The sequence below is a fragment of the Hirundo rustica genome, chromosome 1 (genome assembly GCF_015227805.2).
Source record: "Hirundo rustica isolate bHirRus1 chromosome 1, bHirRus1.pri.v3, whole genome shotgun sequence".
Lineage (NCBI taxonomy): Eukaryota > Metazoa > Chordata > Aves > Passeriformes > Hirundinidae > Hirundo > Hirundo rustica.
The window spans coordinates 110,938,393-110,951,062 of NC_053450.1; the positions used below are offsets into that span (position 1 = coordinate 110,938,393).

Genomic DNA, 12,670 nt, shown 5'->3' on the forward strand with positions numbered 1-12,670 from the left:
TACCAAAACAACAACAAAGATTTTATATTAAGAAATGCCATAAAACTTCAGACATAGTCAAAGAGTGTATATAATGCAACACTGACTGTGCTAACATAAATGGGCATGACGGATGATGCACAAGGACACCATGACAAAGACACATGCAACTACAAGCCAAAGCACGTCTAATTTTAGTCCTCATACTATGGAAAGCGACAATATTTCCATGCTACCTGTGGGGGTTAACATGGGTTAAGACAATTAAAATCAGTTACATCAGACTTATCTGGGTACGTTCTAATAACGTGGTTTAAGAAATAAATGTGACCTGTTGGAATTTGCTTTTCTGGCTGCTTTGAGGACTGCAAAACAGCAACAATATATCCAAAGAAAATCTCAGGCACATCTTTGCTGATCTGCAGGACTTAACGTATCGGAAAAGCCAAAAATCACTCAAATAATGCCAAACACATTATTTATGATTTCTCTGTTATATTGTTCCTCCCTCCCCTGCAAATGTTTGATGTATCCATGGAGACTCTGTAGGACAGGACACTTCATTTCAAGTGAACACACTGCAACAATTACAACAGTAATACTGCAGTGCAATTTGAAAACAAAAGCAATGATGTTTTTGAATTGGCTGCACAAGAGGAAAACAGCTAGACCACTATCTCACTAAACAATAACAGAAATTACAATAGCAAACTTTTGTTGCATTGTTTTGTATTTTCAAATTTCCCTTCTATTCTTTGCAAATGCCTCCATATTATAAGTTAAGAGTTACAAAGATTTTGTTAAAGATAAAAAGTATCTTTTTATTAATTCATACTGGTATTGACAAAAATATCATCTACAGTGGTAGTTACCTGTCCACATTCAGGTAAAAGACGAAGAGTTGAAAACAGTTACTGAAATATGAGGACAATGCTTATAATGTATTTACAATGCAGTTGTGATGATATATTGCTGTTAAGTATTTGAATAATTTTTTATGACTAGTTGAGGAAAAAAACCATATCAAAAACACCCTGCCCCATTATCTGACCTCTGGAAGAACCTAACTGGATTCAAAAAGCTATGACTGATTTTCACTCATCCAAAGGTGAATCTTGACAGCCAGATGAAAATAATTAGCAGTGGGGGTTTTTTTAATCTACTACTATAATGTGTTCAAGATTCTGGATTTCGAGTTATTTTTCCACATTTTATTTTAAAAACATCAGTTGAACTATTTTAGTTTCCAAAACAGGAAACTAAAATGGAAAGCCTCTGCATCAGAGAGGGACAAAACCCAGTCCCCTTCAGCTATTGTAGAAGTATCTATCTCTGAAGTTTTGTATTAATGTAGATGATCACAGAACTGCATTTCTGGCTTTTGTTTCATAAGTGTTTTTTACTGCTGTTCTTGAAGACCAAAGAAAGCAAGGGCAGTCCTAAGTCTTACAAGCTAAGGGTGTTTCCAGATGCCACTCCAAAGCTAAATTATTTCCATCTTCAATTCATATCTTTAAGTATTTTTTAATATGTTGCTTGAACCTATATTAAACAGGTAGTCACTTCTTTGTCACTACCTTCTGTGTGACACTGAGGTCCTTCTGCCTCTTAAGCTGAACTACACAAGAATTTTACAGAATGCAAAATAATCTGTAGGCCAACACTAGTCACCCTTCCCTTTTCTCATTAAGGTGGACTTGTGCGTCATGAGCATGAAATATTGCAAAAGTGCATGGACTATGCACTTTTAAATTCAATTTTCAGCTCTAAAATAATATCATTCCATGTTATGTGATAGCACCTGGCAGTTCAATACAGGAGCATGTTTGTATTTTTAGATTCTATTCAAGTAAACCACAAATTTAGTTTCAGCTTCGAAAATCCTACAGTCTAATTTCCAGATCACAGAACATTCTGAGTTGGAAGGAATCAGCAAGTCCAGCTCTTAAGTAAATGGCTCACACAGGGATTAAACCAACAACCTCAGTGTTATTACCACCAGGCTCTAACCAGCTGACTTAATCTCATTCAAAAAACCCCTCCATTCTATGAGACTTACGCTTGTCTGAGACATAATGCAGGTACAGTTACCAAATGTGGGCACATGCAATAGAACCAGACCTACTTTATCAGTTTTAACAGTACAGTGTTTTTTACTTATTGCTTTGGGCACTATTCCCACTTCTTTCATTAGTTTGATATATGCTGTTAAAGGAACATTTATATTTGCCTGTATTTCAATTTTCTAATTGGCAAAATTTGATTAGAATTGTTCCTAAGAACTGCAGTATCAGAAAGAAAAATCTAGCAATTATCCATAGGAAAATACAGGAGTTCTTTTAGCAATGTAAGTCCTATATAAATAAGAAATTCTTCACAGAAAACATCCTGCTGTAGCCATAGGCTATCTGCAGATTGCATTCTTTTTCTGAATGTTCAAGTGAAGAATTTTTGACCATGCTCCTCTGACTATATCATCAGCTCACGGTAACGTGCACTGTTAGTGCAACATTACAGGACAATTTGTCACTTGCTAGCGCTGCTGTTGTGGGATCTACAAAGTTTAAGGCTAGCTGATATGCACACAGAAAAATACACTGGCAATTTTGACATGGTACAGAAATGATTTTTAGGAAGAGAATGAGTGATTTCAGGCCACATGGGTGGGATTATTTTTCAATTTAAATATAATTGTTAAAACAATATGTAGGGAAATTAAATTCTCTCAACTAATGCCCAACAGATTATTATAGTCGGGGTGACTGTCAGATTACTACAGAGTATCTGATGAAAACAAGAGCTAGAGTTCCTACTTTTTTGTGGGTTTTTTCCTTTCCAAATAGAGGGAGATTATTACTTTCATTTATGAACTATGTAGATATACTGCCAAAAAAACCCCACTTTTTCTCTAAATACAAAATAATTTGGGGATTGAAACAGAAAATTTTTAACCACTTATACCAAAAATTGTATAAATCAAATTGAATAATTTGATATAATCAAATTGAATCAAACTGTATAAATCAATTGAATAAATCGAAACTAGTTGTTTTATTCAATGACACTAAAAAGAAAAACTGAAGGTATTAAAATGCTAATTTCTGCAAGATATTTCACTTATAAATTGGCCTAAGGTCCTTTAAGGACAGCATAAAGTACAGCTCTAGATTTAATCAGGACATTCCTTATTTTCTCTTTCAAATGTCTAAAAGAGCTAAGTCAAATAGCTATCCTTACTGATTCCTCACTGATTTTCCTGAGGGCCCATTATCAGTTATGGTCAGACTAGGGTATTCTGGATTGACTGAATTCCAGCTGTTCCAGGAACAATTTATACACCCATTAGTACCATTTCTCAAAGATCCATGAGAGAAAGAAAAAGTGTACATCTCATAATTTAGATTTTAAGCAAATAGAAATATAAAAGAAACACATTCCTCATTTCCTGCTATTCAGATATGCAAATGTCACTGAAAACGTATTTTGAAAACCCAAACCCACTAGCAGTGTCAACTTTTCCTTTTGTGAAATTCAATGCCAGTGTAATATTAATCTGAACACAAACCTTTTCTTGAATTAGCCTCTGTAGATGAATCCCACATGACAACATTGCTGAAAACATTGTGAGCATGTACTGCTGAATTTTGCATATTCCATTTGCCAAGGAATTGAGTACAGCTGTTAATCCCACTTTTTCAATGACGCTCTGGAAAGCACTGGGTGAAGAACGAGTAATTCTGCATAAAGCCTACAAAAGTGGAGAAAAAAAATTAACGAGACTATTGTCTCAAGAAGAATAATTGAAAACAAAAGCATATGGTGAGTTTTCCAATAGTTCAGGAATATAAGGAATTCATACAGATTCATTCCTTAGACAAATATTAGGGGAAAAGACCACTTATTTTTAGAGAACTGGAATTCCTCCAAATACATTGCTTTACATTCTGTGCACCTGAAATTCAAATATTTCATACACCAACATCCACATCAAAAAGTTACATTATTCTTTTCCTCTAGAGAACAATAATGATGGAGCATCACAGCCCATGCTTGAGTCCTTTGTCAAGCACAGAATATAAGCAGCATCAGATAACACTGTACTAGAAAGGAGTACAGGGACAGAAAATACAGACATGGCACATACCATGGAAATTATGGGCTTCCATAAAGATGGGCACTTTCTCTCTCCCTGCTCATGGACAATAATGTGATATGTAATATTTCAGAGTCTAAAGTCTATCCTTAGCTCTAGATAATACTTCAGATCTAGGTACTTAATAAGAAACAGTGGTTAGTATAATAAATTGGCAAACCATTCTCCACATGGTTGATTTTTAATTATCAGTGATTAATATAATTTTAATAGAAAATGTAGATACTGACCATGCTCCAGTGAAGTGAGCACAAACCTGCTCTGTGTCTACTAACCTAGCTATTTCCTAGCAAACATTACCAAGCAACCTTCAGGGAGGCTTTATCTCCAAATCAATTTCCTTTTGATACCTGTGAAAATACAACCTTCAAGATACTACAACTGCATTTGTTCTCTCCAGATAAAGAAAATAAGACTCTCTAGACATTAAAAAATTCTTTTTCTTTGGCTTGAATATACTGTTAGCATAGAAGAACACCTTATGTCAGATATTGGATTCACATGAAAATCCGAATTGGTTTTCAGGAAAAACTTTGAAGGTGAATCCCTTTTGTAAAATATAAGCAATATCTATGATTTCTTTGTTCTTGTTAGACCAGCTATATTTAGAAATTGCTGTTTACTTGGTGTGCACTCAAAAGTAAGATCTCCTTTAAGAGAAACTATAGTCAATTACACAGAATACTACCATCAAAGAAAAGCTTTCCATGTAAGAACCCCAGAAACCGCCCAATTCACCAGTGCCCTTAGAAACATTACTCAAAACAAACTAGAAAAGAAGAAAAAAGAAGAAAAAAAAGGTATAAAAGACAGTAAATCACAAACTTGACAGACATTTCATTGATGCTGTTCATCTACTCTGCTCCTGTTCTTCCTTGTCCTTTCTGGCCCAGGAACCGTATCGATTGCAGCCTTCTACTTTTCTCCTTTTATTATTTTTTTACTCTCTTTGGAAACACAGACATTCAATCTCTGTTCCTTAGTACAGCACGCTCCATTTCCTCCAGGATACAATCCAGCTCTTCACCTCTATTCAGAGTTTCAAAACGAGTGGGCAGGAGGTATGTGTAGTCACTACAACCATCCTTGAGGGTCGTACTACCAATGAACTGCTGGGACCTAGGGACAGGCTGTGCCAAATCAACATAGAGCTAATTTGGTTTGCTAACACGGTGTGTGCAGGTTTGCCACTGCCCTTAGATCTCCGTTGTAGACCTTGCCAAACAAGGGCAGCCATAGTCACAGGCCACCACATTACTTCCAGACAAAGTTCTTAGGAAAGACATTACAGGCTGTCTTCCAGGATAATATTGCGGTTTTGGTGGTAGCAGAAAACCTCCTGCCTAAAAATAGTCAAGAGCAGAAGCCTCGAATTCCTATTAGTTTATACATCACAGAATGCTCTGCTGTATGAATGAACCTAATATTTCATCAGAAAAGGTGAAGATAGAATTTAAATGTGGGATAGAGTACAAAGCACTCAAGATCACTTCAGTAGATCCAATATTCGGAGAGAACAGATGGAGATAGGTCAAAAGGTGGTGGAGCAGAAACTGGAAACAGATGATGAAAGAGGTAAGAGCAGAGCTCAAACCATCATCTCCAGGCAGCAGTCTTGGAACATGAAATGTTCTTAGTGAGAGTAAGGCAGAACCTCTCCTGGAATGGGCTTCTCCACCCCTGCTTTATGCACAGCCTTAACCAGCATCTTTTCTCTCAGCAGCTCCAGCCTTTGCCTCACGATTCTTACTGGTCACTTCCAACCTGAGATACTCCAGGATTCTATGATCATCTCTGCCCTATCCTTCTAGTCTTACAGGCTACATGCTACCCAATGGGTAACATTCACCATTTCAGGATACCTTCCATGACTCTCTCAAGTTTGAGAATGAATGCACTAAAGTATCTGCAATACAGAAGTCTCTGAAAGAAACTATTCAATACCAGTGACTTAAGAAAATAACAAAAGAAACCAAATCCCTAAAAAGACTGTGTTGAGCTTTCGCAAATTTTTAGTTTCCATTTAGGAAGCTTATATTTTGATATATCTCTTCCAGCAGAAAAAAGTTTTCTCTTAGAAACAAAATTTTATGGGTTTTGTTATTTTTTGTTTTCTTTTAATTAAAAAACTTTCAGTATACTGGAAAGAAAATATTCTTCCAGCTGCTGAGTTTGTGAGAATATCACTTTGACATTTCACAGATTTTTTTTCCGGAGTCTAGCAAAACGATAAAAAGACACAGCTTTCCTACATACAAAATCTGTGGTATTTACCTGAGGCATGTTGGACTTCGAAGTGAGAAAAAAAAAAATTGGACACAGTGCCCGTTTGCCACCTCTGACAGGCGGGACAAAGTAAAAGTGCCATTTCTTGATTCCAGAGATGAAAGACAGAGAATCTTCTCGATATACTTTTATTATTGATTAAAATACTCATAAGTAAAATTCCATAATCCCTTACACTGCAGACAGACTGCTAACTCTAAGTAAAGATATGATAGATGTATTTCTTAACAGAAATGTATTTTTACATTCTAATATAGATGTCAGTTAAGAATAAATTCTTCAGGATACATTCAAGCAAGGCAAGAATGACTGCATAATAAAATGAAATAGGACATTGATGATGTCAATTTATGCGGTCATTCAGGATAAAAATGCCTACATATCTGTAGCAACAATTTAATGAATGTAGGAATTATACAGTACACTATAGCTGGAGAACACATTAGTATTTTATTTTTAAAATTATCATACCGTAAAACCTTCATTAATTTTAGCTAGGAAAAGATTTTTCTGCACTAGATTTCAATCTCAATTGATTGTTATCACATGAAGTTAAGATTATATATCTAAATGCCACAGCAGTATTAATACATAACCATGATTTATATCAGGCATTGAGTAATAAGTCTATCTGCTTCTTACTTTAGTGTTTCACTACAGAGCAGCAAAAGGATTGAAGTACCACCTTAGTGCATCCTACTTTAAAAGTTCCTTCTTCAATTCACCTCATATAAAAGTATTAAACCTAAGTCTTCTGAAAAAGGAAACAGTCCCCAGAACAGTGGAGGGGAGAGTCCAGGAACCCATTCAGACCCAAGAACACTTGTGTAAAATGATCTGTCTGAAAAAAGGAGATGGATTCAGCTACATGGATAGCAATAATTTCCATAAAGACCAGAAAAACTAGAATAAAGCAGTTTCACAAAGGATATAGAACAGTTGACTGTGTCTTACCCTTGCAACTCTCCTCACAGCTGCTTTTTCAAACTCTCCAATATGTGAATTTAGATCAAGCCCTACCTCCAGCATGACTGAAATTTCAGCAAGTACACAAAGAAAAAGTATGATCTCCAGTAAACCTATTGCCTTCACAGGAAGTAAACATTACTTGTGAACAGTTATGGTTTTGTTTCTATTGTGCATATGTACACTCATACCACAGATATGCACAAAATGTTGAAGAAATTTTTGCCTTAGCAGATCTCAGTGCGCACACTCAACTTGGTATTTTTAAAATGCTAGCCTCAACACCAAAGCACACATTGCTAAGCAACTTAGAGAGAAAAGGTAACAGAATGATTTAAAAAAAAAAAAAAAATCTTTCTTACCTAGATTATCAACTGCCATTGAAAGGACATCCCACAAATCAGCTGAGTTTCTCTAGGAAATTCTGGTAATTGCAGCTATCATGACCTCCTAAAACACACTGCTTCACCCTAACAGATGTCCTCTATAAGAAGGCTTCTACAGTAGCTTCTGAAGACTAATAAGTTTTATAATACAAAGATTTCAAACACAAGAAAAAGAATCAGGAAGGAAGAGCTTGGCAAAACCAATGTCATTCCATGTCCCAGTTCCAACCCTTACCTGCCAGACGATTCAACTTTGAAGTGGAGTATAAATATTGCAGTAAAACTCAGCGCACTTAACAGGCCTGGCTGAACAAGAAACCCATAAAGATTAGGCTGCTCTATCACACCTACAGGAACAAGAGGCAAAGGTACTGAGGAACTTACAGTCTGTGATACTTTCAGTCTACTCACTTGGAAGAGATTACACAAACACCAGCACTGTTCAACTGCACTGAGCAATTAATAAAGCCTCACTGACTAGCACATAGTGGTAGCTATTAATTTACGCAAAAAGAAAAAAAAAAGGAAAAAAAAATAGGGAGCAAACTGGGCTACAACAAGCTCTTCAGGTTTTAGCTTCCTCCTACACGTTTTTTGCTACCTTCCAGTTTTTCCAGCAGGAGAATTTTCTTCTCATCAGTAGCTCTTAAAAGAGGCTAAATACCCAGATCATAAACACTGTAACAAAGAAAAGGCATCTTAGTGGTTCACCTGAACCTTACAGCCTTGGGAGGATCCAATGACCTGGGTTCTCAAAAGAAAGGGGATACAGAAGGACAAACAACAATCCACTCTTCTCATAATCTCTTAACACTCATCCAAGGGCAAAGTGAGCAAACCATATTGATGACAGTAACCCACTGCTACAAAAAGCCATAGTGAATCTCCACCGATGACAAGTTTATTCTTGACAATCAGATGTGTAACTTCTGCATATTGAGCAGAAACAAAAGCTTGGCCCACCTCAAGCATACTGTATTGTCCAAGACGAAATTGGGTTTTCAGGAGGGGAAAAGAAAAAAAAGAAAAAGGCCACTGATAGTTCCTCTGGTGATCTTTCTTAGCTCGGTGTCCGAATGCAATTGAGACAGACAGTTTCTCCAGGATATGTTGCTTACTGCAGTACACAAGACAGGCATAACTGGCCAACCAGCCCCTACAGATGGAGCAGGCCCTGGAAGTTTGCTGTAGGAATCAAGGGAATGGTAAAAGACGAAGCAAAGTTCTCCAAGCAGATAGAGAAATAAGAGGGAACTTTCAGCATTAGTTGAAAGAGAAAAAAAATAAATACTACGACCTAGTAGCAAACAAGTAACTACTGCCCAGTCTAATGATTGACGAGAATGGAAAGCACATGATAAAAAACAACCGTTATAGCAAAAGTAGGGATAGGAGAGAGGATCCAGCATGCTACTTTAAAAACTCAGTTAGTAAAGGAAATTGTAATTCTTATCTCCAGTCTTTTCCCACACAGGCAATTGAAATCTAAGCATAAAACACACAGATCAAATGTGTGAAGTCTCAAAAAGACCCTTCCTAACAAAGCAGCCTAATAGCCAGACTCACACATATATACCTTATATAATTAGAGACAGACTATTCTCTCCCCATGGAAGTTCTATGACTGTTTTTTCCAAGAACTTCAGATGCTACACACCAAAGGTTTTTATAACACTTATTTTACTAAATAGATGTCCTGTTCTAAAATGTCAAGACTTTTTCCCAATATTTGAGCAGTTTATATTGCAGGCAAGACTCTGCCACAAATACACACTAAGGTAAAAAAAAAAATATCAATAAATAAATTTATAATTTAAAAAGATAAATCTATTATACAAGTTACTTCTTCAACTACACTTCAAATAAATTATATTTCTCTCTCTTTTGTTACCTTTATGCTAGACATGTCTATGTGCATACTGCTGCAGCAGTGATACTACCACTTTCCATTTGGAAAGCAAGAGCTCCATCCAACATTACCATGAACACTGCCAGGGAATGGGGCAGCCACAGCTTTTCTAGGAAACTTCTGCCAGTGCCTCACCACCCTCATAATAAAGAATCTGCTCCCAATATCTAATCTAAACCTATTTTCTTTTAGCTTGAAACCATGCCCCCATGTCCTGTTACTACACGATCTTGTAAAAAGCCCAAGAGATAAGGTTAAACTCACAGTCCTGCTGAGTATTTTCTACATCATAAATCCTTTTGTTCCAAACCTTCTGCTTGCATGTCATCACTCTATTTGTCTTGTTCTCATTCTATATTGCCTTAAAAAATCAGGGCAAAGACTAGGCCCTGACAATTTTATAAAAAGAAATGTGGTCAATTCAACTAAGTCTTCTAAACAAGACTTTAATAAAGAGAATAAACAATTCCCATTTGAAACATCATACAAAAAGAGAAATTTCAATTTTGCAGGAATTTAATAGATTCCTTGAAAGGTTAAACTTTTTAAACATAACTCATTATTACCAGCATAAGGAAATATATGTTCTGGAAAATGATGAATCACAAGAACTATTCATAAGCACTGAACTGTAATAAACGCATTTTTCAATTTTAGAAATTTTTCAAATATATTTTAATGTAGTCTGAAATATAAAAGCCACAAACATACAGCAAACATGCACAAATATATTTCAGTTCCAATTCAGGAGATTTTTCAGACTAAACACCAAAGCACTACACTACCACAAAAGGAAGTTCCTTACCGAAATGGGAGTTATCTTCAAAGAATCTCCTGTAGAATGTGTGAAAAGGTTCCACAAGACTGGTCCAATTTCTCCTGTAATAAATCCTTGTGCATGGCACGAGCGAGTAGTACAAACATTTTCAATTATCTTTGCTGCGATATGGTTCACTACCCGCTCTTCCTATAGGAGGGAGAGGAAGGAAAACACATTTGCAAATGTTTCTAATTTCTTTGTAAATTACTGCCTATGTCCACATTTCATTCACTGTATATTGTCCGTGTGGTTCCCTAATTCTTTTTGATACTTGCAAAAGTAAGTTTTCAAGAAACCGCTCCAGATGACAAAGTTATGTTCACAGATATTACTTACCCCCACTTTCTTTTCTACTGCAAAGACAATTTAATACAAGTATAATTTAATATGCCTTTTATCTTCAAATAATCACCCCAAATTAAATGCAGTCATTACAAATTAAGAACTTTTTTTAATGTTAGAGGTGTTCCATGATCAGTGCTTTATAAATGAATGCATTTGTGTCAACACTCATCACTATAACATGCTCTGAATAGCGCAATTATGAGATATTCAGTTACATTAGGAAAAAAAGGTACATTAAGTGCTGTTTATTCAGCAGAGTCAACAAATCCTGGGATAAAGGCAAAGACTCCTTGCAAATTAAGTAGCTCCATAACTCCCTTTTCTCCTGAAGCCAACAATCCTGACCAATACTTAGGATAAATCAGTAGGTCCCATTTACCACAAGAAATCCCAAATTTCCATATGAGATTCTGAATCCTTCATATTTTTAGTACTAACCGAGTAATTTTCACTTAAAATCAGAATCTTTAACAGAACTGGAAGATACATTGCTGGTTATTTCAGCTGTGCATTGCCTCACCTCATCTCCGTCTTGAACTACAAAAAAAGTGAAGTCTTTCAACAGTGTCTTAAATAGCATCTTGAATTCAGCAAGAATTAATTTTAATATAATTTTTATAATTCAATTTGTCCTTATAGTCTAGCTTCACAAATAACTCATAATATCTAACTGATTTCTTTCTTAAACTGATCTCTATTTTAGCCTACTAAGCTTTGGATTTCTGGTGGTTATCTTAACAAACAGAGCCATCAACAACTGTGAGCAATGATAACGAGACCTTTCAGAAAGTAGTACAATAACCTTGCAGAAGGGGAGAACTTATACTTCATTAAAAATATATTCAATATCCACTTTTCCTTCTACTGACTTAGTAGATCTAAAATATAGATTTTTAGATATAGAAATATTTGGAAACTCTAGTATGATGCTGCCCAAGGGAAAAAAAAAAAAAAAAAAGGCTGTATTCATAATTTTCATGATAATCCTTCCTGTTCTTCCAAAGAACTGCAGTTTTACTCAAAATATTTAACAGAAATACCAAAGACAACTTCCATCCAAAGTGGTTACACTGAGTTATGTGCTCTTCCTTCTTATTTGCAGACATAAAACCAAAGAGAATATCTTTTTACAGTTTTGATTACTGCAATATATTGCATTATTTTTACCTATTAAAGACCTAATTACACAGATACTTATACACGCTTACTAAAATTAAAATTATCAAAATATTTTATAAATACTATTCAGTTTTAATTTTTTTTCTGTGAATTATACATCTGCTTTTCAGTCTTCTTGATGTTAGGGGAAAAATACGTGCATTTATCAAGTTGACTAAATTGATGCATTTAACGATCAAATCTGTAACTGAAACATAATTGTCAAGTCTCTCTTACATACAAAGTGATTATGAAGACTGCCTATTGGGACTCCACTCCTAATTCAAGCAGGCAAAAACACTTATTAAATTAACTATAATCCTATTAATTAGTCATAATCAAAGCAATATACAGTGGATAATAGCTACTATTAATGTTAAAAAATTTCCAGATGCAGCTTTTCTTTGCAAAATATGGTCCTGAAGATGTGCTTTATCTCCTTTCAGCCACTGATGGGATGAGTTATGCCATGTTCCAGATTATCCTGCTACTTTGACTAAAAAATGGTGATGCATCATCACTGTGCTCTAAAAGCTCAATGATGCTGCCAAAGCAATTCTATTTGCCACCTGAGACCTTCCATGTCAGCTCCTCTGGTATCTGTATCCTGAGCACTATCTAAGCAACAAGATTTGTTTAATTAGCTGTCTGCAAGGGAAGCCTGATCT

At 35.5% G+C, this 12,670-nt stretch overlaps 1 protein-coding gene across 5 annotated transcripts in view; it reads right to left on the bottom strand.

The window, feature by feature from the left end:
* The window catches only part of ULK4 (unc-51 like kinase 4), a 220,841-nt gene that overhangs the window by 159,907 nt on the left and 48,264 nt on the right, over positions 1-12,670 (bottom strand). For all 5 annotated transcript variants that reach the window (XM_040069141.2, XM_040069151.2, XM_040069131.2 and 2 more), the window contains 2 exons: positions 10,485-10,646; positions 3,545-3,727 (listed from right to left, as the gene is read on the bottom strand). In XM_040069141.2, the coding sequence (XP_039925075.1) occupies positions 3,545-3,727; positions 10,485-10,646 (345 nt within the window). The remainder of the gene's footprint in view (positions 1-3,544; positions 3,728-10,484; positions 10,647-12,670) is intronic.